Source organism: Leucopleurus acutus (assembly GCF_964270905.1).
Source record: "Leucopleurus acutus genome assembly, chromosome: 3".
Taxonomy (NCBI): Eukaryota; Metazoa; Chordata; class Mammalia; order Artiodactyla; family Delphinidae; genus Leucopleurus; species Leucopleurus acutus.
Window position 1 is genome coordinate 43160609 of NC_139145.1, and position 24918 is coordinate 43185526.

Genomic DNA, 24918 nt, shown 5'->3' on the forward strand with positions numbered 1-24918 from the left:
GCTTGTGTTCCTCCCACCCCAAACCATTAGGGTCTGCTTATGCTTCTTAGGGAATGGTGTGTCTCCAAGAGGAGATGCAGGGGCTTCCCTGGTGGCGCAGTGGTTAAGAATCCGTCTGCCAATGCGGGGGACACGGGTTTGAGCCCTGGTCCGGGAAGATCCCACATGCCGCGGAGCAACTAAGCCCGTGCGCCACAACTACTGAGCCTGCGCTCTAGAGCTCGAGAGCCACAACTACTGAGTCCGTGTGCCACAACTACTGAAGCCCGTGCGCCTAGAGCCCGTGCTCTGCAACAAGAGAAGCCACCGCAGTGAGAAGCCTGCGTACTGCTACGAAGAGTAGCCCCCGCTTGCCGCAACTAGAGAAAGCCTGCGCACAGCAGTGAAGATCCAACGCAGCCTAAATACATAAGTAGATTAGATAGATAGATAGATAGGTAGGTAGATAGATAGATAGGAGATGCAGCTTTCTTGGAGCTCCAGTGTCCATTGCTTTCTCCTCACTTCTCAGAGAAAGTGACACACAAAGGATGATGTTGACATGCAGGGGACAACTCCATGGGTCACGCTCAAATCCCTGTGAGCTCACCATTAAGTCCACCTCTTTCTCTCTCAATCTAAAAAGCATATCTGTAGACAAATGGTTGAGAGAGTTATATTTGTTTTTAAGCTGTTCACAAAATTTAGTAGTTTAACAATTATTAGTAACAAGTTCTTTGTGACATTCCTGACAACTGAAGAAAGCCCTCCAGTGTTTAACCTTTAGTTGGTTTAGAGAATTGGGATCAGGATAACTCTTCCCTTACAGACCCAAATTGTGGTACTGACCTGCCGCCAGAGAGTGTGCGGCTTTTGACTCTTTTTCCCAATAGCGGGATCCAGGACCTTTTATATTCTTGTGATTAAAGACCACGTGTTTGTGAGTTAGCTGGTTGAGTTTGGAGTGCTGCCTGCATCCTTAGAACAGAGATCAGATCACTGGCCCAACAAAGAAATTAAACCCTTGAACTTGGCCTTTTTTGGCCTGGTCTTCTGTTCTAAGAAAATCTCCATCTAATATCAGCTTCAGGAAGAGTTTGGGTTGGCTGGTATTTTATTCAGCTCTAAGGCTCAAGAGACCTATTGTGACACACTAGTTATCCTTTATTTATTGCAACTCCTTCATGAAAACGGCTGAAATTGTTGCTTCAAATTCTCAAGTAAATCCTCCATGGGGCGTGAGAAAAAAAAGCATTATGGGGTGGTTAATATTTCTTAATTCTTAGGATGTTAATGTACAGCTGATGTTCTAGGCGGGCAGAATATATGTGCATATGGGACTATAGGGGTCTGAGTCCAGCTGGAATCAGCCTCATGGGCGGCAGGATTGATGCTGTTCTGACTGCTTGATGCTTAGACTCCCAGCTAATTCCAACCTTGTTCTTCTCCCAGGCACCCCTTTCCCAGAGTGTTCAATAGATGCAACAGGAAGGAGCTGGACAGGTATCTGCAGTCAGGCGGAGGGATGTGTCTCTCCAACATGCCAGACACCAGGACGCTGTATGGAGGCCAGAGATGTGGAAATGGGTACCTGGAAGATGGGGAAGAGTGTGACTGTGGAGAGGAGGAGGTAAGCTGTTGTGCTGGTGCTAGTGGGAGGGGAAGACTTTGCATTGGCTTCAAATCTCAAGGTTAAAGAGAATGCAAGTGAAAAATTAGTCATAGGCATTTCCTGCACACACGTGGCTATCAAAGACCCCGTCACAAATAAGATGTGGGGGGTAAGCCTTAAATATGGACCATGTCTATGGACTCTCCCGGTTTGAAGTTGACATTGTTTATGTTCAGATTGTGAGTATCAGGTCTACCCAGAAACCACAGTCTTTGCCAGTGAAGCCACAGGTGGCCTCCTTGGCCCTCCAGCTGCACTGAATTTATTCTGAAGGCCATGCAGCCAGATATATGAACTTGAACCTGGGCCTTACGAGGATGCTTAAGGTAACAAGCTCATGCTGTTTGGCCTGGAGAAGAGATGATTGAAAGGAAGGAGATGTAGGAAGTACTGGCAAGTCTGAAAGGGGCTATTAGGAGGAAGAAGGAGCAGAACTCTTGGTGTACAAGCTCTTTCCTTCCTTATAATCTTCAGAATGAGAGTGGTGGGCGTACAGCATAGCTCTCTCACTTTTAACAGATGCTCGCTGTTCTGCAGAAAGCAGAACTGAATAGTTTCATATCTGTTTTTTGAAGGATGAAAATATGTACGTTAACATGCAAAATAATTTGTGGGAGAATGCGTGAGTATTCTATGTATTCAGAATAAACTATGCGGGTGAGATTGAGGGTCTGTATATGTGGGATAAGACTATTTGATTTTCTAATCCTCTCCATGGTTTGACTTTTTTTTAATGCCAGCACGTAACTTTCATAATAAAACAAGAACTAGTTAAAGGCTCACCATCCGCACCACGAGTTCAGAGAGATCAGCCCAGACCCTTCAGAAAGGAGAGAGTTGTATTATCACGGAGGGCCCGGTGGGGTTGAAGAGCAGACTGTGAGTGGGCTTGGCCAGTTGGCTTATATTCAGAGGAGCGTCTCATTCAACAAATATTTACTGAGTATGTGGTACTATGTCATGTGCCAGGGATAGGAAAATAGATAGGCAGAAAAAATAGACATGGTCCTTGTCCTTATGGAGGGTATAGTCCAGTGGGGGAAACACACGTTGACCAAATAATTGCAAAAACGTATAAATACAACTGTGGTAAGTGCTAGGAGGGCCAATGGCATGATGCTAGGAGTATATGTAATGTGAGGGGAACTGCCCTACTCAGGTGGGAGTGTGACCTCTGACCCCATAGCCGAAGGCTGAGGTAGGCGTTAGCGAGGAGCGCAGGGAGTCCAAGGCACATTTCAGCTAGAGGAGGAACCGTGCCTTAGGGTGAGAAGAAACATGGTGTGCTAGAAGGGAAGGAACACAGGTCTACCTGCAGCCCAGGGTGGTAGGAGATTCATGGAAACAAAGTGCCCTTATTCCTTCTCTGAGGGGGAGACAGGTGGATGAGTATCTGTAGTCAGGTGGTGGCATGTGTCTCTCCAACAAGCCAGACCTGGACAGTGATGGTTATGATATGGTTAATAAGCACGGGGTGGGCCTCAGGCAGACATGGCTTGAATTCGGCTCCAACACTTGCCAGGTATGTGCCTCGAGCAGCCACTGGACTTGTCTGAGTTGCGGTTTCCCCTTTTGTGAAATGGGCATAATTGTGCCTCATAATCCTGCTGTGAGGGACCCATGGATGGGCCTGTCTCTATAGTAGGGGTGTGATAGGGACATTTGGAGTCACTGGGCATCTCATCATCTTTTTTTTTTTTTTTTTTTCCAATTTTACTGGGGTACAGTTGATTTACAATGTTGTGTTAGTTTCAGGTGTACAGCAAAGTGAATCAGTTATATGTATACATATCCAGTCTTTTTTAGATTCCTTTCTCATATAGGCTGTTACAGAGTATTGAGTAGAGTTCCCTGTGCTATACAGTAGGTTCTTATTAGTTATGTATTTTATATAGAGAGTAGCGTGTATATGTCAATCCCATTCTCCCTATTTATCCTACCCCTTACCCGCTGGTAACCATAAGTTTGTTTTCTACATCTGTAACTCTATTTCTGTTTTGTAGATAAAAGTCATCTTTTTTTAAAAATTAATTAATTTTTTGGCTGCGTTGGGTCTTCATTGCAGCGTGCGGGCTTTCTCTAGTTGCAGCAAGTGGGCTCAGTCGTTGAGGTGCGTGGGCTTCTCATTGTGGTGTCTTCTCTTGTTGCAGAGCACAGGCTCTAGGCCCATAGGCATCAGTAGTTGCAGCATGCGGGCTCAGTAGTTGCAGCACGCAGGCCCTAGCATGTTTGGGCTTCAGTAGTTGCAGCGCATGGGCTCTGTTGTTGCGGCGCATGGGCTCTAGGGCACGTGGGCTTCAGTAGTTGTGGTGTGTGGGCTCAGTAGTTGTGGCTTACGGGCTCTAGAGCACAGGCTCAGTAGTTGTGGTGCGTGGGCTTAGTTGCTCCATGGCATGTGGGGTCTTCCCAGACCGGGGCTTGAACCCACGTCCCCTGCATTGGCAGACGGATTCTTAACCACTGTGCCACCAGGGGAGTCCCGTCCTCTTTTTAAATCTCATTCTGTATGTCAGCAAATCAGGACCCGTAGGGCAGGAAGGAAGAGAGGAGAGCATGGAACCCCTAGAGAAGGGTCCAGGCCAGCGAGGATTGAGGAGGAGCAGCAGATGGCAAGAGAAGTCTGGGGAAGCAGGCCCGGGGGCTGACATAAATTGTTCAGGAGTTGTTCCAGCATGCCCTGACTCCTGATGGCCTCTTTTTATCAGATAGTAAGGTTTAGGAGTGTGGGGGGCACAGCAGTAGAAGACATGGTCTCTGGATGTTGTGTTGGGGATGAGAAAACCAAATCACAGAATTTCCATATAATGTAATACTATGCTAAAAACCATGTTTTAGAAGAATCCATGATTACAAGGAGAAATGGGCATATTACGTTAAAAGCAGTATGGGGCTTCCCTGGTGGCGCAGTGGTTGAGAGTCCGCCTGCCAATGCAGGGGACACGGGTTCGTGTCCCGGTCCGGGAAGATCCCAGGTGCCGCGGAGCGGCTGGGCCCGTGAGCCATGGCCGCTGAGCCTGCGCGTCTGGAGCCTGTGCTCCGCAACGGGAGAGGCCACAACAGGGAGAGGCCTGCTTACCAAAAAATAAATAAATAAATAAAAATAAAAAATAAAAAAAGCAGTATGGATACTATGATTTTATAAAATGAGTATATGTCTATGTGTGTGTATAGGAAAGTGCTTAGAAAAATACAAAATGTAGTTGTGTCAAGTTGTGTGTTACTGATGATTATGCATATGTGTGTTTTTACGATGTATACGTATTACCTTAATGATAAAGCTATAAAGTGATTTTTTGGTGGAGACTTCCCAGGGGCCTGTGGGGCAGGATAGGGGGTAAAGGCCCTCACCCTGCCTAGTCCCCTGTATCCCTGCCCTGCTGCCCCAGAGGCTCACGCCCCGTCCCACTGCCTCCCCAGGAATGTGATAACCCCTGCTGCAATGCCTCTAACTGCACCTTGAGAGAGGGGGCAGAGTGTGCCCATGGCTCCTGCTGTCACCGGTGTAAGGTAAGTGGCCCTTTCCTCCCTGCCCAGGGTTCTGACCTAACAGTCCCAGAGTCTGCTGGGGGGTAATGGCCAGGATTCAGCCTCTATCCTGGGGAAGTGGAGGCATCAAAGTTTCAGAAACATGGAGCTAGAAAGGGCCCTTGAACAAAGTTTACCTTTTTTCTATATTGGGCCTCACTGAGACCAGATCATCCCAGAGGGCTGTGTGTGCCTCCTGGAAGATGGGAGATTAAAAAAAGAAAAGTGTCCAGAAAGAGTAGGCTTGATTTTATTTGGAACTCATAGTAGTCTTCATCACAGTTTTGATTAACATTAATGAATTGCTTATTAGGTGCCAGGCATGGTACAGAGAATTTTATATATGTCATCTCATTCAATCCTTATAAAAGCCCCATGAGATGTGTATTAATATCCTCAATTTAAGATGAGAAAACTGGGGCTCAGAAGGGGTAAGTGGCTTCTCTGGGGTCACACAGCAGGAGGAGGCTGAACCAGGCTGACCTGACTCTGGAGCCCACTCTCTTAATATTGATGTGAAAGATCACATCATTTTTACCACTAATATTACTATAGGCCTACAGTCTCTTATCTATAATTCTGAAATTTAGGAAGTTCTGAAAACTCAAAAAAATTTTTTAAACTTACTGGTGGCAAAATTTGACCTGAATTGACATGAGTCTAATTATAGTCTTAAAAAAAAATCATACTTAAAGTGAATATTATATTTCATTGCAGAAATATTAATGTGTGTGATTAAAAAGTATAATCCTAGGCCTTGCTGGTGGGTTATGTAACATACATATGTAATGTGTACGTGTGTGTGTGTGTATATATATATATATATATATATACACACACACACACACACACACACACACACACACACACACGTATGTACATCTGTGTAGTGTCCGCTTTCTAAAATCTGTAGTCTGAAGCCCATCTGATCCCACGGTTTTGGATAGGACTGTGGACTGTGCTTCTACCTACCACTTGCTGAGGGCTCGTGATGTTCTGCATACTGTTCAAGTACTTTATTAGAACATTCCCTCTAGCATGACCTTCTAGCAATAACCACGAGAGGGTTATTACCCTCACGGGTGCATAAACATAGGTCCTACTGCTGGTTAAGGAGCTGGGATTTGAACCCAGGCAGGCTGGCTCCATGGTGGGTCCTCTTCCCCTCCATCTTGCTCTCAGGTGGAGAGATGCATCCTGAGGCCACCCTTGAACTGAGACTGTCAGAAAGCTGCTCAGCTGGCCCATTCTTGCCTTCTGTCTTGGGAGGGCCTTGTGGGTGGCGTGGAGTCACCCGGGAGTGTGGAGGGGCGCTGTTCTCAGATGTAGCTCTCCTTGCCTGGCTCAGGGGAACTCCCACGCCATCTGGTTTGACTCTAGGATGCACCCGGCGTCCCCCAGGGAGGCTGTGCTAGCTGGGGTCAGGTCCTCAAGTCTCAGGCTAAGGCCTGAGAGTGAGTGTGGAGAGCGCCCATCTCCCAGTCCCAGGATATCAGCTTGGATCTTGAAAAGGAGTTCCTGGAGAGAAGTGTGTGGGAAAAGATGAGGCTTGGAGTCTGAGGCCTTCAGTTCAAGCCCTCTGTGTGATTTGGGGCAGCCGATTACCCATCCAAGCCTAGGTTCTTTATCTGTAAGACGGGAAGAGTACTAATAACTCTGACCACCCTGGGAGGCTGGAAGACTCAAGTGGAAACTCAGCGTTTACCGGTTGCCCAAGGTGTGCTATTGATCAGGTTATTTCATGTGCAGAATGAGGCAAATAGCAGTATATGTAGCTCATGGATATTGTGAGGATCTCACGACTTGAGTAGGTGTAACATACTTAGCCTGGCGCTTGGCTCAGTAACGGGGATGTATCATTGCCAGAGTGCTTTGTAAATTCAAAGATGTATGAATGAAAAAAAAAAAAAGACGTATGAATGCTACTCTGTGTGTGTGTGTGTGTGTGTGTGTGTGTGTGCGTGTGTGTGTGTGTGTGTATCTCTACATATGTATTAGTGGGCTTGGCTCTTCTGCCACTTACTAACCACGAGACTTTGGAGACATTATTTAACCTCTTTCGCCTCAGGTTTCGTAATCTGTGAAATAGGGATAATTATATTACATAGGACTATCATGAAAACTGAATGAAGTAATATTTGTACTGCACTTAAGTGGGAGCTCCATAAAGTAGCTGTGATTACTAAAGCACTTAGTAAACTGTAAATTGTTGCTAAATATTATTTTTTACCTACTTCTTAAGACTGCTATGCAGAGTTAGCATTTGTGAAAACACCTCGAAACCCTAAGTCACTATTCATATTAGACGAATGATGGTGATTTGAGCTAATGAGGTCATGTAAAAAGCACTGCGAAATAATGGTAATGGGAAATTCTGCTCCACGAGAGTGATGCTCATGAGCCCTTGCTGGGAGGGTTGAGGGCAGGTGGCAGATTGACCTTTTTTTCTGCTCTCGTTCCTCGGCTCAGCTGCTGGCCCCTGGCACACTGTGCCGTGAGCAGGCGCGGCAGTGTGACCTCCCGGAGTTCTGCACGGGCAAGTCCCCCCATTGCCCCACCAACTTCTACCAGATGGACGGCACCCCCTGCGAGGGTGGCCAGGCCTACTGCTACAATGGCATGTGCCTTACCTACCAGGAGCAGTGCCAGCAGCTGTGGGGTCCTGGTAAGGCTCTCCTGGGGGGAATGGCCCTCCTCCCACCCCACTGCTTCCTAGCCAGCCTCCCCCTTCAGGCACTCTGGGTAGCTTAGAATCCTTGGCTTTAAAACAACATCTCCAGATATTACCTTTTTTCAAACCCCTTGCCTCAGGGTAGACTTTCAGGAAGAGGCAGTAGGCAGTGTTCTTCCTTGTTCTTTGATGCTTTAAATTCTCAGAGTGGGTGAGTGGATAAGAATAATCCAACAGAAATGGCAGAGGATGGAGACAGAAAAGGAAATGCAAATGGCCTTAAGCTATAAGCAAATTATAACAACTGAGGGATGGGATTTTTTTCATGTATCATATTGGCAAAGACTGAAGAATTAATATAATAAGGTAATAATACTATAACAACAAGAACAATAATAATATAGTTGTGGAGGGTGTGGGAAAACAGGTAGGTACAAACTCAATGGAAAGCTGTTTGGAGATCCCAGAATTTTAAGTGCACCTGTCATTGGGCTCATCCATACTGCTCCTTGGGGATGTATCCTACATTTGCACTTGCACATTTATGTGAAGATAGATTTACAACGATATTCATTGCAACATTGTTAGTGATACCAGTAACAACCTATAAATCCTTCAGTAGGGACCAATTAAAGTAATTCTGGTACCTCCACACTATACAGCTGAATAAAAGGAGGCAGCTCTGTATGTACTGAATTAAAAAAAAAATCTCTCGTGATAAATTAAGTGAAAAATGCAAGACGCAGACCAGTGAATAGACTATGCTGCCACTCTTTATTAGACAGATTATCTCTAGAAGATACACAAGAATTGTATCTAGACGGTAGAGATAAAATTATCTTTAGAAGATACACTGTTAATTAAGATTGCTTCACCAGGTTGTAGGAAAGTAGGAACTGGAATGACTAGGTAGAAAAAACTGAAAGACATGCTTTATTCTTTAAAATGTTGTGCAGGTATTACCTTTAGTAAAAAACCTGAAGTGGGACAGGCCTTCTTCATTAGAGAGAAGGCTTAGCACACAAACCTCCCACAGATATAAAACCCCAATAAGGTATAAAGAACTGATGTAAAACCTTTTTCTATGAGTAGGTCTTGAGGAGGTGGGGGTCGAATAACTGATAGGGGTAAAGAAAGAACAGGCTGAGTATTCCCTCCCCTAAAACTTTCTTAACCTTCTGATTTTGCCAAGGGCTAGCTCTGCCCTTTGGGGGCTTCTGGCTTCTGCTAACGTTGGCTAGTGTACTGATAAATGTTTCTTGCCCACCCAGGAGCCCGGCCCGCTCCAGATCTCTGCTTCGAGAAGGTTAATGTGGCAGGGGACACCTTTGGAAACTGTGGGAAGGACATGAATGGGAAACACAAGAAGTGCAACATGAGGTGATGACCATAGGGCAGACCCCATGAGATGAGGGTGACAAAGCAATTCCTGCTCCGTCCTCACTCCCGCCCTCTCAGCAGCTTGGCTGGCCCCAAACTGGGCCTTTAAATAAATCTGTTCCAGGCCCTTTTGGCAATGTGCCATTCAGCCCTAAGGGAGTCTGAGGGAGGGAGGGCGCGGATGGCAATGCTTCCTAGAAAGCTGGTCCGACCTCCTTCTGGGGCCTTCTTACAGTAGGGCGGGGCATCAGCCCTCTTGGGTCATTTCCACAGGGTACGAATTATACCCTCATCTGAACAGCCTGTTATTCACCCATTCATTCATTCATTTCAAACATCTATCCATCCACCCACCCACCCATCCACTATCTATTGTGGCTCTACCATGTGCCAGATACCGTGCTGAGTACATGGAACATAACAATACGGTGTAATAATGGAAATGTTAGTGGGTTGAGGTGGTCTCCCAAAGGAAGTTATGCCTAAGCTGAGATTTGGAGAAATTATCCAGTTGAACAGGATGGGGAATGGCGCTGGTACCTGGGAGAGTGTACCAGGCAGAGAGATGAGTAGAGAAAACTCCTTGGTAGGAAGAACTGATAACAATTTGATAGAGTTAAAGTATAATGTTGGGGTGCAGTGGGGAGGGGGCTTCTGAGAAATGAGCCTAGCTAGTTAAGCAGGGACCAGATCATGAGAAGCCTCGAATGCATGGCTAGGGGAGTTTGGACTTTGGCTTGAGAGCAGTTTGGAAATTAGACTCTTATAGGGCAAGACTGGAGGCAGGGAGACAGATTCCTGGTGTCCAGGTGAGGAAGGATGGTGGTGTGAATTAGAGTAGGTATATAGGAGGGAGGGAGTATGGGAAGTCGGGGATGACACCAGGCTTCTGGCTGCAGCACTCGAGTGCATGGGGGTGCAAGGAGCATAAGGGGGCAGGTTGCTCAGGTCAGGCAGTTGTCCTTTCCAAGGCTAGCTCTCTGGCCTCGATCTGCTTGGGGATAAAGATCTAGCATCCTATCCTTGGTCTCGGTCCACATGGGGTCTTTCCTGCTGAGTCCCTACAGCACACTCATTGCCCTTTTGCCTCTCCCCCATCCAAGCCTGCTGTCCTGGTCAAGAAAGATTGAAGCTCTTTGGTGCCCCAGCTCTTCCCCTGCCTCTGATTCCATCTCCTTCCCTCCTTCTCTCTCGGGCCCAGAGATGCCAAGTGTGGGAAGATCCAGTGTCAGAGTTCTGAGGCCCGGCCCCTGGAGTCCAATGCAGTGCCCATCGACACCACCATCATCATGAACGGGAGGCAGATCCGATGTCGGGGCACCCACGTCTACCGAGGTCCCGAGGAGGAGGGTGACATGCTGGACCCAGGCCTGGTGATGACCGGGACCAAATGCGGCCATAACCACGTGAGTCCCTTTCTCCAGCCTCACTCAGTCGCTGGGTTGCAGTGACTAAAGTGTGAATCTGGAGCGAGGGTGCCTGGGCTCAAGTCCCGGCTTCCCTAACCTCTCTGGCCCTGTGGCTTGCTTCCTTTATTAAATAAGCATGTTAGTAAGAGCAAGACCCACCTCATAGACTTGTTATAAGGATTAAACGAGATAATCCCTGTAAACCATTTAGAAGGCTGGCTATTATCTCTTTTGTCCTTATCATTAATTATCTTATGAACTGAGAAGTGGACTAGACTAGGAGTCAGGGAAGCCTGGGGAAAATAATGGCCGCGTCTCAGAGTTTACTATGAGAATGATGTTATAAAAAACATTTGAAGCACTTGGCACACTACCTGGCACAAAGCAGACAGCTGTCACCATGGTCATTATTTTTAAGTATAATATTTCAATTAGTGCATATTAATACACAGTTAAGTAATTAACATATCACCAACATATAGTAATGTAGAGTGGAATAACACATATTTATTAAAAATACAATATTTGGTTTTTTCTCCCTAATCACACAAGTGATAGCAGAATTTAGTTAACTGCCATCCTGTCCTTGGCTCTTTAGGTTGTTTTTAATTTTTCACAGTAATAACCAGAAGTAGGCTGCCTTTTTGAGTCCCGTAAGTTCTGAGTGCAAAACCCCAGTCTCCTAATTGCCAACCAGTGTCCCTTCCGTTGTACTGAGTGGCTTCTTCCTCATTACAGATTTGCTTCGAGGGGCAGTGCAGGAACACCTCGTTCTTCGAAACAGAAGGCTGTGGGAAGAAGTGTCACGGCCACGGGGTACGCGTGCCTGGGGTTTTGGGGCTCCTCTGCCATGATGACTGAGGGGGGAGGCCCTATGGGAGGCCAGAGCTCTCCAGGGTGCTGACGCCTCTGCCCTGCCCTTGCTCCAGGTTTGCAACAACAATCAGAACTGCCATTGCTTCCGGGGCTGGGCCCCGCCCTTCTGCAACACACCGGGCCAAGGGGGCAGCATCGACAGCGGGCCCATGCCCCCCGAGAGTGAGTGCCTGGCCTGTGTGGGCCTCTGCCCACCTTTGTGAGGAGGGGTGGGTGCCATGGGAGCGGGTGGCATGATGCAGAGAGAGGACGAGTCAGCATCACTCTCCTGATTTTGTAGATGAGAGAACAAGAGGGACCGAGTGGGAGGAGTGGCCCAGGCTAGCAGCCTGGTGTGGGGCTCAGCCTCAGTTGGTCTTCCTCTGTCCCTTCTATTGAGGGGCATGGTTCTGCTTAGAGAGAGATTCAGACAGACCACAGGTTACTGAATAATCACATTCTTTCTGGGGGGCGGTGGAGGCGACTACCCCTTCTCGGCCACTTAAAAATAATCATGAACCTAGGGCACATTATAGTGGCTCAGACCTCCTTGGATGAACAAAGCTTCCAATGAGGAACCAGAAACTCAGAAAATGTTACAGTTTTTTTTAGTGGAAATCTAAGGGATTCTAGCTCTTTGGTTTCCAAGCTTTTAAAAAGTAATAGAGAACTTTTTTTTTTTTTTAAGGAAGAAACCTCAACATGTAAAACATAAAAGTAGTGGGTCACTGGTCTATATATATTTTGTGCATTTAGATTTATAATTTGTGAGAACATTGAGGCAGTTTGATGAAACCCAATGTGAAATTGTGGATTATGTGTGAAAGTTCTAATCTTACATCAATCTATGACTCTCAGTGTTTTGTGTTGGTTGCTTTGTGTCCGGGAACATCATGATTCAGGCTGAAAACTAGTGGTAAATAATAATAGAGCTGAAACTCCTTGCCTTAAAAGGCACTCTCTTCAATTAGGCAGAAGTGGCCAGAGAAGCTTTATTATGAGATCTGTGCCAAGCAAGTTGACTTGGTTGTTTAAGCTAACAATAGTGGCTTCCCAGTGGGACATAATGTGTGTTTTTTTATTATAGTTTTTAAGTTAAAGTAAGTAATACAACGTAAATGAAGATCAAATATCTGAAGGGTGTCAGGAATACATTATTTGAAATCCACAGCTAAAGCTCAGACCGCTTCTAAGTCTTTCACTTGGGTTCTATTTCTGGAAGGTGCTGGTCCTGTAGTAGCCGGTGTGTTTTCGGCCATCTTTGCGCTGGCGGTCCTCATGCTGATGTACCACTGCTGTAAACAGAACAACAAACTGGGCTACCTCAAGCCCCTAGCCCTCCCTTCCAAGTTGAGGCAACAGTTCAGGTATGACGGGGTACCGTGAAGGATTTGGGGTCCACTTGGAGATCACAGAGCTTTCCATAAGCAGTACCTGGTGAGAAAGTTGGTGGTGGTGGGTCTAATTCGGGGAAGGCAAATGCCAGGTACACGCCACTCTCTCCGCTGCTGCCATGCTCCTTGACCGTGGCAGACATTACTAGCTGATTTTTATTAATAAGTAAGCTTGGCTGAGCCTGGTCATCACTTCAGAATCCTTCTCAGCAGAATGCCCCCACCAATTCAAGTTGGAATAGAAATGAAACCTCTTTGCTAGCGTGTATCTATCTAATTGATTTGCTCCCCATTTTAAAGGGCAGGAAACTGAGGCAGGCAACAGAGAAAAACTGACTAGCTCGTCAATCACAGGGGTGGCTGGACATCAGCTCAAGACAGAGTAGTTTTTTTCCTAAGCAGTTCCTTCCTTTGAATATTGAAGGTGTATAGTCTCTGAGTCCTCTTTTAGATGGCACTTTTTCCAGAGGGGATTTTAAATCCCAGGTCTTCCTGGCACGACGCCTGAGGGAGATTGGTTGATGGCTGGTGACATCCTCGTCTTCTTGGGGGAGAAAGGTCTTAAAAGGGTGAAGGAAAGGTGCTGAGGAACACTCTGCTTTGTATGAGGCCAATTATCTTTCCTTGGGAGTTTTCCATTGGCCACCGTGTCCATGCCTAGGGAGCTGGGCTTCAGGAGGACCCATCCCACTTCCACCAGAGCAGACTTGGGATGACTGAGCTGCTCACTGCCATGCCTCGGTCAGAGGGATGTCAGGCACTGATCCTCAATGAACAACACCCCCTTTACTCTTCCTCTCTCCTTCCTTGTTACTAGTTGTCCCTTCAGGGTGTCTCAGAACAGTGGAACTGGCCACGCCAACCCAACGTTCAAGTTGCAGACACCCCAGGGCAAGCGAAAGGTAAGGGCTTTGCACCATGAACTTTGCCACTTTAACTTTGTCCCTCAGGACTCTGCTAGATTTTCCTAAGCGCCTCTGTGGGCCCACGGGATTGGTGATAAAAGACACTTTCTTGGCTTGAGAGATGGTCAGCTGGTTCTGCCATCCCCTAATGACTTTAAACGTTGCATCTGACCTCTGGGATCCTAGGCCTCTGTGCATGTCAGTGAGACACACAAGACCACCCCTGACTTTTTAAGTGCATTAAGGGTTCCTGTGTCTCAGGCATTCCTCGTCTTATGCATACAGGTGACCAACACTCCTGAAACCCTACGGAAGCCCTCCCAGCCTCCTCCTAGGCCCCCTGCGGACTACCTGCATGGTGGGTCCCCACCTGCGCCATTGCCAGCGCACCTCAGCAGGACTGCTAGGAACTCCCCAGGGGCCGGACCCCCAGTAGAGAGGAAAGAATCATCCAGGAGGCCTCCCCCAAGCCGGCCAGTGCCCCCCGCACCAAAGTGCATCCTCTCCCAGGTAAGTGGTTTCTCAGCAACCCTGGGCCGGAAGCATCACTTTTCAGGCCATCAGCCATGAGGAATGACAGAGGCTGGGAAGAGGGAGCTTGCTGGCTCATGGGCTGGCTGCCTTTTCTGCATTCTGGTAGATACAGGGCACACAGAGAGTGAGGGTGATGAGCATGAGGAAATACACTACCGAGGACTTCCTTCCTGGCTGGCCTCTTCTGTGACAAGCCACTACCCACCTTCCACCCCAAATGTTAATGTTCAGTTAATGTTTCAGTTCCCCATGGTCTTTTTTCTCTCCTCTAGGCCTTTGCAAATGCTGTTTCTTCTGCCACATATACTTCCTTTTGCACGGCCAGCTCTTGTTCATCCTTAGGTCTCCTCTTAGATGCTACTTCCTCTAAGAAGCCTTCTCTGACCCCCAAGCCTGAGTTTGGTGCCTCTGTACTTCTGTCATCATAGTACTTATTCCACCAAATTGTGCCTCTTGGTATCTTGCACTAGTCGGGAAGTCTTACTGAGGGACATACGGTGGTGATGCCTCGCTCGTCTGGGAGGCTGGTCAAGGGGCCGGGCCTCTGAGTAGGGGCTGGGCTATCCCCCCACCACTGGTGTTCTTTGGAAGCAGAGCTGCCTGCCCAGCAGTCTGTTCACCCGGTGTGTCTGTGCTCTGATGGCTCCAGCTCTACCTTCTGGCAGAAGTTCCTGTAGCACAGACACAGATGTTTCCAGGAAGGTGGCCAGGCGTGGTGCCTTCCAGAGCGGCCTGTGTTTTTGGTGTGGAGCCCCTCAGGTGGGGTAGGGGACTTGCCCATTTTCCTCCTGGGACTGCTGTTCTTGGGCATGGTCCAGAGGGCTCCATGGGGCCCAGGCTGTCTCTGCCCCTAAGGACTGTGGTTGGCTCCGGGTCCTGGGGGGGTACCTGGGACATGGCAGTGTCATGGTTTAGCAGAGCCGAGAGCATCAGTTTTGGTTCTCTGATGATGCGAAGCTGCTACTATCCCACTTTTCTCATCTGGGGCAGCGGGGGGATAGAAAATTCCATGCAGAAAGGGAAAGGAAAGACTGACAGGGGGAGAAGAGGGAAGGAGAAAGGGAAAAGAGCAAGAGGAGTAGAGGAGGGACGAGGAGACGGAGGGTGCGTTAGCCTCCCTGGGGGGCCAAAACAGCACAGACCCGGTGGTGTAAACAACAGGAAGTTATCTTCTGATGGTTCTGGAGGCTGGAAGTCCAGTAGGCTAGTTGCTTCTGAGGCCTGTCTCCTTGGCTTGCAGATGACTGCATTCTGCCGTGTCCTCATATGGTCCTTCCTTTGTGTACGTGCATCCAGATGTCTCTCTGTGTCTACATTTCCTCTTATAAGGACGCCAGTCAGACCGGATTAGGGCCCACTCTAACGGCCTCATTTCAACATAGTCACCTCTTTAAAGGCCCTGTCTCCAAATACAGTCACGTTCTGAGGTACTGGGGGTTAGAGCGGAAACGTATGAATTTTGGCGGGGCACAGTTCAGCCCATGACAGAAGGAAAGAGGAGAGAAAGGGAGGAAGAGGGGAGAAAGCAGCCACGTGCAGACAGGGGTGTGGGAAGAACAGAGGTGTAGGAGGAGGGAGCAGTCCATTGAAACCACTGGTCCTAAAAAACCCACACTGGAGGCCTGTTCAGTGGAGATGGTGTCAGCCTCACCCCAAGGTGCCGCGCAGTAGGTTGGGGGAGGGGTCTCCAGGGGCAGTGGACTCCAGCTGGGGGGACGGGAAGCCTGGAGGCTCCATGTCCTGCCCTGACTCCCACTTTCCCTGGTGGCTGCTGGCAGGAATCCAGAGCTCAGAGGGCCACCTGGCCGGTGGAAGTTATCCCAAAACACATGCCAAGCACGGCTTCTGCTGGGCCCGGGCCCAGATGGGGGTTTCTCAAGGGCGGGGAGTGGGAGGCAGCTTCTCTGAGCAGGTGGCGGGGATTAAATCGGGGCGCCGCCCCCTTCCTCAGAACCATTCCAAGGAGAGAGTTTCTGCTGCCCTCATTTTCGGTGTTGGGTAGCTGTGTCTCATGGTGTTGAAGGGGCTACCCCAAAGTGGCGGTTTGTAAGTGGAGTAGCCAGGACTTGCACCCAGGGCTGACTCCAAACCCTTCACCACCCTGTGGGTCAGGTCCTGGCTTAGGCCCTGGAGCCCAGAGCTGAGATACCACTTGCCCTGGGGGAATTCACGCTCTCCAGATCTCAGCTCCACCACCTCCTAGCTTGGTGACATGGACCACTCTGGAGAGGTGGACGGTGAAGCTTCGTAACCTCTCCTATTCTGTCTACAAATGTGTATGAACTTCTACTCTGTACTAGGCAGTGGTTAGCAAAGCAGATGCCATCTCCGCCTCACAGAGCTCACAGCTTGCTGGGGACGAGACTGGTATACATGTAGTGACAGTAGTGGTAAGTGCTATGAAGGAGAGGTTCAGCATTCTTACAAAGAGAGTTATGGGGGACTTGACTTAGCCTGGGAAATCTGGGAAGGCTTCCGTGAGGAGGTGACATTTGAGCTGAGACCTGCGGGGTGAGCAGGCTGTGAGGGGTGGGAGAGGTTCTTGGACCAGGGACCTGATGGTAGGGAAGCTTTGTGATGGAGAGAGCCCACAGATGGAAGGAACTTCAAGGCCCCTTTGCCTGGGGCCCATGGAGCTATGATGAAAGGCTGGAGAGCCAGGGGAAGCCAGACTGTGCCACAGGCACGGACTAGGAATTTGGTCTGCATTTGATGGGAACAGGGCAGTGGTGGAGCATGGGTGACATCTACAGGGATTTCCATCTACAGGGAAATTTCCCTACAGATTTGCCATCTACAGGGATCTCACTTTGGGCTACATTTAGGCAAGAGGGAGGCACAGTGCCTGGGAGGGTGCCCAGAGATGCTTCTGAGACTATTAATCTTCCATTGTTTGACCTGGGTGAGGATTACATAGGTGTGTTCACTCTGATGATTCATCTGCTTGTATGACTCATTTCTTTTTATGTATATTATACTTTAATTAAAAAATTAGTTTTAAAGAATGAAAGGCTCACTGTAGTGGCATTGTGATCCAAGGGATGAGACTGGGTGCAGGGGTTACAAGTTTAAACAGCGTCCAGAGGAGAGGTGATGGTAGCTTGGAGCAGGGGGGGGTGACAGCGGTGATGGGGTAAAGCTGATGAAGGATGTGTAGAAGAGAAAAGACAGGGGAACAGTTGCTGATGAGGGTTGGGAGGGGATGACAACCCCCCCCAAACCCCCCCCCGCCCCCGACAACTGCCCAGTGTCTGGTTTCTGCAGCTTGACTGATGGAGGTGCCACCCGCTGAGGACAGGAGCAGTGGGCCAGAGCGGTTCAAGGACAGTTTCTGCCTCTAGAAAACAGTGCTGGGTGAGGCCCCTGGTAGAGCCGAGCTGGGTCAAAGCAGACGTGGCCAGTGGCATGACCCTGCTCTGGGAGGCCCAGTGTTGCCATGCTGATGAGGCTTCTGCCCAGATGACCCGCCCTGCGTGTGCACTTGCACACACACAAATCGTTCGTTTGGCACAGAAAGCAGCCAAGGGAGCACAGCATTTCCCCACGGCATCCTGATATCTGCCCCCAGCTGTTGCTTCCCCCAGAAGGTCTCTGTCCTGGCCTCCAGCAGCCACTGATTTGACAGCTTTCTGGGCTGGAAGCGTGTGGGATCGCATTGTCCTTCCGGGAAGGGATGGCGCTGGACAACGGGGTGCTTTGGTCATGAGAATCTGCTGCTCTTTTTCATTTCTGCTCTCACTTTTCTGCTGGCTGAGAAGCTGCTTTCAGAAGATCTCTGATTTACTCCCATTCTCTCCCCATGCTTGCCTTTGAGCCATTTTTATGCTTGCTAGTGACCTTCTCAGGAAGGGGAGCGATCCAGGACAGTAGGCACTGGAACTCTCACCTGTGGAATCAGCTTCTCTCTTGCACCCCACCAGCTTGGGGATCTGTGGGTGGTGGCATGAGATCCATTCTTTGCCCCTTAAAATTATTTTTTGAATCACAGAATATAGTTATTTAAATTTTTTTGACAGGTGCAGAGTTTTATTATTTTTTCAGCTAATACGTGTTGAGTGCTTACTGTATAGTAGGCACTGTTCTAAAGCTTGAGCTGTACCACTGAATCAAACAGAAAAGGACCCCTGCCCCTGTTTCTTATACAGTGGGGGATGGAGAGGCAGAAAATAAAAAATAAGTAAGTTGTATAGTATGGTGGAATGGGATAAGTGATATATACCAAAAAAGAAAAAGTGGATTAGGATAAAGGGGTCTGGGAATGCTGACTGGGGGAGTGTTGCAATTTTTAAAAATTGAAGTATAGTTGGTTTACAGTGTTGTGTTAGATTCTGGTGTGTAGGAAAATGATTCAGAGATATATATATATATTCTCTTTCACATTCTTTCTGTTATAGGTTATTACAAGATACTGAATGTAGTTCTCTGTGCTAGAGAGTAGGTCCTTGTTGTTTATCTCTTTTATATATAGTAGTGTGTATCTATTAATTCCAAGCTCCTAATTTATCCCTCCTGCCTCTTCCCCTTTGGTAACCATAAGTTTGTTTCCTAAGTCTGTGAGTCTGTTTCTGTTTTGTAAATAAGTTCATTTGTATCATTTTTTAGATTCCACACATATAAGTGGTATCATGTGATAGTCGTCTTTCTCTGTCTGACTTACTTCACTTAGCGTGATAATCTCTAGGTCCATCCATGTTGCTGCAAATGGCACATTCGCTTGTATATATATACCACATCTTCTTTATCCATTCATCTATCGATGGACACTTAGATTGCTTCCATGTCTTGGCTATTGTAAATAGTGCGACTATGAACATTGGGGTGCGTGTATCTTTTTGAATTAAGACATGACACCATAAAACTCTGGGTATATGCTCAGGAGTGGGATTGCTGGATCATACGGTAGCTCTATTTTTAGCTTTTTCAGGAACCTCCATACTGTTTTCCATAGTGGCTGCACCAATTTACATTCTCACCCACAGTATAGGAGGGTTCCCTCTTCTACACACCCTCTCCAGCATTTATGGTTTGCAGACTTTTTGAAGATGGCCATACTGACCGGTGTGAGATGATACTTCATTGTAGTTTTGATTTGCGTTTCTCTAATAATTAGCGATGTTGAGCATCTTTTCATGTGCTTTTTGGCTGTCTGTATGTCTTCTTTGCAGAAATGTCTATTTAGGTCTTCTGCCCATTTTTTTGATTGGGTTGTTTGTTTTTTGATATTGAGCTGTTTGTTTGTATATTTGGGGAATTAAGCCCTTGTCAGTCACATTATTTGCAGATATTTTCTCCCATTTCATAGGTGTCTTTTCATTTTGTTTATGGTTTCGTTTGCTGTGCAAAAGCTTGTAAGTTTGATTAGGCCCCATTTGTTTATTTTTACTTTTATTTCTTTTGCCTTAGGAGACTAACCTAAGAAAACATTGCTACGATTTATGTCAAAGCATGTTTTGCCTATGTTCTCTTTTAGGAGTGTTATGGTGTCATGTCTTACATTTAAGACTTTAAGACATTTAGAGTTTATTTTTGTGTATGGCGTGAGAGAGTGTTCTAACTATTGATTTACATGTGGCTGTCCAGCTTTCCAGCACCACTTGCTGAAGAGGCTGTCTTTTCTCCATTGTATATTTTGGCCTCCTTTGTTGAGATTAATTGACCATAGGTGTGTGGGTTTATGTCTGGGCTCTCTATTCTGTCCCATTGATCCATATGTCTGCTTTTGTGCCAATAACACACTGTTTGGTAACTGTAGCTTTGTAGTATTGTCTGAAGTCTGGGAGGGTTATGCATCCAGCTTTGTTCTTTTTCCTCAGGATCGTTTGGCAACTCTGGGTCTTTTGTGGTTCCATATAAATTTTATGATTATTTGCCCTAGTTCTGTGAAAAATGTTATGGGTAATTTGATAGGGGTTGCATTAAATCTGTAGATTGCTCTGGTTAGTATGGCCATTTTAACAATATTAATTCTTCCAATCCAAGAGCATCTTTCCATTTCTTTGAATTATCTTCAGTTTCCTTTGCCAATGTTTTTTATAATTCTCAGCATATCAGTCTTTCACTTCCTTCGTCAGATTTATTCCTAAGTATTTTTATTTTGGATACAATTTTTAAAGGGATTGTATTTTTACTTCTCTTTCTGATAATTTTATTATTAGTGTAAAGAAATGCAACAGATTTCTGTATGTTAATCTTGTATCCTGCTACCTTGCTGAATTCATTTATCAGTTTTAGTAGTTTTTTTTTTTTTGGCTGTGCTGCACAGAATGTGGGATCTTAGTTACCTGACCAGGGATCAAACCCACACCCCCTGCATTGGAAGCATGGAGTCTTAACCACTGGACTGCCAGGGAAGTCCCAGTTGTAGTAGTTTTTGTGTGAGTCTTTAGGGTTTTCTTTATATAGTATGTCATCTGCATATAATGACAATTTTACCTCTTCCTTTCCAATTTCCTTTTATTTCTTTTTCTTGTCTGATTGCTTTGTCTAGGACTTCCAATACTATGTTGAATAGAAGTGATGAGAATGGGCATCCTTTTCTTCTTCCACATTTTAGCAGGAAGGCTTTCAGCTTTTCATTGTTGAGTATTATGTTGGCTGTGAGTTTGTCATAAATATCCTTTATTATGCTGAGATATGTTCCGTCTATACCCACTTTGGTGAGAGTTTTTATTATGAGTTGATGTTGAATTTTATCAAATGCTCTTTCTGCATCTGTTGAGATGATCATGTGAGTTTTGTCTTTTGTTGATGTGGTGTTTCCCATTGATTGAGTTGCATATGTTGAACCATTCTTGTGACCCTAGGATGAATCCAACTTGGTCGTGGTATATGGTCTTTTTTATACGTTGTTGGATTCAGTCTGCTAATATTTTGTTGAGGATTTTTGCATCTATATTCATCAAAGATATTGGTCTGTAGTTTTCTTTTTTGTTAGTGTCTTTGTCTAGTTTTAGTATCAGGGTGATGGTGGCTTCATAGCATGACTTAGGGAGTGTTCCCTCCACTTCAATCTTTTGGAAGTGTTTGAGAAGGATTGGTGTAAGCTCTTCTTTGTATGTTTGGTAGAATTCCTCAGTGAAGCCATCCTGGAAGCCACTCCCTTTGGTTTGCAGGGAGTTTTGTTTTGTTTTGTTTTTTTAACAGATTCCACTTCACTTCTAGTGATCATTCTGTTCAAATTATCTGTTTCTTCTTGATTCAGTTACGGTGGGCTGTGTGTTTCTAGAAACTTGTCCATTTCTTCTAGGTTGTCCAATTCGTTGGCATGTAATGGTTCATAGTATTCTCTTATGATTTTTTGTATTTCTGCAGTGTTAGTAGTTATTTCTTCTCTTTCATTTCTTATTTTATTTGGGTCCTCTTCCTTCTTCTTGGTGAGCCTGACCAGAGGTTTGTCGATTTTATTTATCCTTTCAGAAAACCAGCTCTTGGTTTTATTGATTTTTTTTTCTATTTTTTTAAATCTCTATTTTATTTATTTCCTCTCTGATCTTCCTTCTGCTGACTTTAGGTTTTGTTTGTTCTGCTTTTTCTAATTCTTTTAGGTGGTAGGTTAGGTTGTTTATTTGAGATTTTCCTTGTTTTTTGAGGAAGGCCCTGTATCGCTATGAACTTCTCTGTTAGGCTGCTTTTGCTGCATCCTGTTGATTGTGTATTGTTGTGTTTGGGGGTGTTATAATTTTAAATAAGGTCATCAGGGAAGGCCTTATTGAGAAGGGGGCAAAACATGAAGGTAATGTAAAAGCACAAAGGAAAGACTGTGCCACCCATAGACAAACAATACGGAAAATATGATTTCTTCTTTTTACAATTTTTATTTTTATTTGCACAAGTAATACACATATATGCTTTGTTAAAAAAACTGAATGTTCACTTGGACGACCCCTCTCCCTATGCACAGCCCACTCTGAACCTCTGACCTCTGTTATCAATTTGGTCTTCATCCTTCCTGACTTTCCTCTATACCTCTGCATTTACATTGGTGGGGGGTAGTGGGGTGACTTATTTTCTCTAAACTATCCTGTATAGCTTGTACTGCAGCTTGCCATGACTCTTGACCATCTTTCCACCTCAGCACGTATCAACCTACTTCCTTCTTTTGAAATGCTGCTTTATATATCACTGTATAATTTTAGTAATTTGTCTGTTGATGGAAATTTTAGTTATTTATAGTTTATTTTAGCTGTCACATACAGTGCTGCAAGGAACATCCTTGCAATTTCATTTTTGTGCACCTGTGCAAATAGTTCTCAGAGGGAATGAAATTATGTATTAGGTCAGAGAATGATCATTTCTAATCTTAATAGATACTGCTAAATTGCTCTCCAAAAAGGCTTTTTCCTGAGCATGTAAACATGTATGCACACAATTTCTTTTTAAATGGAACCATTCTTTTTATTTTTATTTATTTATTTATTTATTTATTTATTTGCGGTACGCGGGCCTCTCACTGTTGTGGCCTCTCCCATTGCGGAGCACAGGCTCCGGAGGGACCATTCTTTTTAAATAGTATATCCCTTTTCTCATCTGCTTTTGACCTGTAAAATATTGAGAACATTTTCTTTCGAACAGGCCCCTCTGGCCTTTGAGTGAGGCTTGTGGCTTTCTCCCCAGGATTTCTCCAGGCCTCGGCCGCCCCAGAAGGCACTCCCGGCTAACCCGGTGCCAGGCCGCAAGAGTCTCCCCAGGCCAGGTGGTGTCTCCATTCTGTGGCCCCCTGCCTCTAGACCTCAGCAGACCCGGCCCCTGGCTGTGCTTACCCCAAAGGTGAGTCTTCAGAAACACTCGAGGTAGAAGCTGGGGCAGAGGGATCCAGGGGACAAAAATAAGAGTTGAGAAAACAGACCAGTTGATGCTTCTTGATGTAGTGCTGAACTTCCAGAACAAAAGCAAAGGACAGAAGCTTGGCATTTCTTGGTGCCTGCATGACTGTCCCTTAAATTGGTGAGACCCTTGCACACCCCCTTTTTTGGTTTCATGTGAAAGGTGATGTTTAGGAGGCTGAGCTATGGTAGCTTCAAACCTGGGTCTGCAACTGATGAGCTGAGCTGAGCTGAGCGGCCCTGAGCAAATCACTCAATCTTGAGTCTCCGTTTCCTTATCTAGAAAGAGGTTTTACGAAGCAGAAATAGCCAACCCCATCGGGTTACTGTGAAGGTCAAGGCAGTTAATTTACATTAACCGCTGGCCTATGGTAGGCTGTGCACAAATGGCCCCTCTTAATACATCTTCCCTGGGACTTAGTCCTGGGACTTAGTCTTAGTCCTGGGAGTTGGGGCAGAGGGGAGCAGGTGAGGAAGCTGGCTCACTGCCCTGTGTTCCTGCGAGGCCCTGGGAACTCTGCAGGCTGAGCTGCAGCTTTGCTGGGAGGGGGGAGGGGAATGGCTTGTCAGCTGGGGGTTGGGGGCTGCCACCATGCCTCTTACTGCAGAGTTGATGGTCTGGACGAGCAGACATGTGGACAGACTTCTGCGGAAACCCTTCTTCTCAGGTGACAGCCTGCCACTCATGCCCACCTGTCACAAGCCAGAGGACAGCTCCCCACTGATAGCACGGAGCTGATGTCTCTCTCCCTCTCTTTTTTCCCTGCAGTTTCCTGAATACAGGTCACAGAGGGCTGTGGGGATGGCTAGCTCGAAAATCTAGACCCGTCTGAAGGCGCTTCTCCCTTCCTGTGAGGACTCTGAACACCACAGAGGAGCCGTGGCCACGGAATCTGGAGGAAGCATGCCTGGCCACCTCTGAGTCCCCCCACCCCCCTCCCCTCCTCCTGGAACGACTGCATCTCTGAAAAATCTCCTCCTTGACTCAGTGCCACCTCGGCTTCCACAGAGGCCCAGAGTGCCTACCATCAATGGCATCCAAGTGTTGTTTTGTGCAATATTCAGCCCCAGGTAGGGAGGGCAGAGCCGAAGAGGTTGAATGGCTGCTCGTCCCCTATCCGCCCTTCAGCTGGCCCCTCACCCCAGAGGTGACAGTCGAGCTGGTGCAGGCTGTCCGAGCTGGCGAGCCCAGCTGGGAAAAGTCTGTTTAGCCCTTGAGGCCAGGACTCAGCTTGGAGAAGCCATCCATCCACGTCCTATGGAGGAGGGTACGCATGAGAGCTTTCCTTTGCTTCCATCTTCCTCAGAGGTCCCAGGCTGGACAGAGGCTGGGCACTTACTGTCCCTTTTAGCTTTACTGATCAGGAGGGGTCACTCCAGCCAGGGCTTGGTTGAGGTCACAGCTCCTGGCTCTGTGGCCATATGTGAACACGTCAAGTTCCCTCCTCACGCCGCCCCCCTCCCCCCACCAAAGCCTCCGCATCCCCTTACTCCCAAGGGTCACTCTGACTCAGACAGGTACTATTTGCAGGCAGTGTAGACAGCAGGGGGAGCACAGCCCCGGCCCCCTCTGAGCCGTCAAGCCAAAGGTTTCGGCTCCGCTCGCCACTGTTCTTGAGTGCTCCTTGTTTTCTCTTCTGCATTTTCCAAGTGCCTCACGCTTCTGAGTTCTCCTTCTCCGCTGGGACCCGCCTAATGTGTGGTGCTGTGAAGAGTGAATCCCCAGCAGTCCCGACTTCCTGGGACTTGGTGCTGTGACCTGCAAGTCAGGG

The 24918-nt window shown here is 47.0% G+C and overlaps 1 protein-coding gene across 1 annotated transcript in view; it reads left to right on the plus strand.

The window, feature by feature from the left end:
- ADAM19 (ADAM metallopeptidase domain 19) overlaps nt 1-23969 on the plus strand; it is a gene marked incomplete at its 3' end in the record, with an annotated part of 85382 nt that extends 61413 nt beyond the window's left edge. The window contains exons 12-23 of the mRNA XM_082835631.1: nt 1432-1609; nt 5069-5158; nt 7646-7841; nt 9119-9227; nt 10429-10633; nt 11375-11452; nt 11566-11674; nt 12714-12858; nt 13703-13787; nt 14076-14300; nt 22938-23090; nt 23916-23969. Of these exons, the coding sequence (XP_082691757.1) occupies nt 1432-1609; nt 5069-5158; nt 7646-7841; nt 9119-9227; nt 10429-10633; nt 11375-11452; nt 11566-11674; nt 12714-12858; nt 13703-13787; nt 14076-14300; nt 22938-23090; nt 23916-23969 (1627 nt within the window). The remainder of the gene's footprint in view (nt 1-1431; nt 1610-5068; nt 5159-7645; nt 7842-9118; nt 9228-10428; nt 10634-11374; nt 11453-11565; nt 11675-12713; nt 12859-13702; nt 13788-14075; nt 14301-22937; nt 23091-23915) is intronic.
- Between the last annotated feature and the right edge of the window lie 949 nt (nt 23970-24918).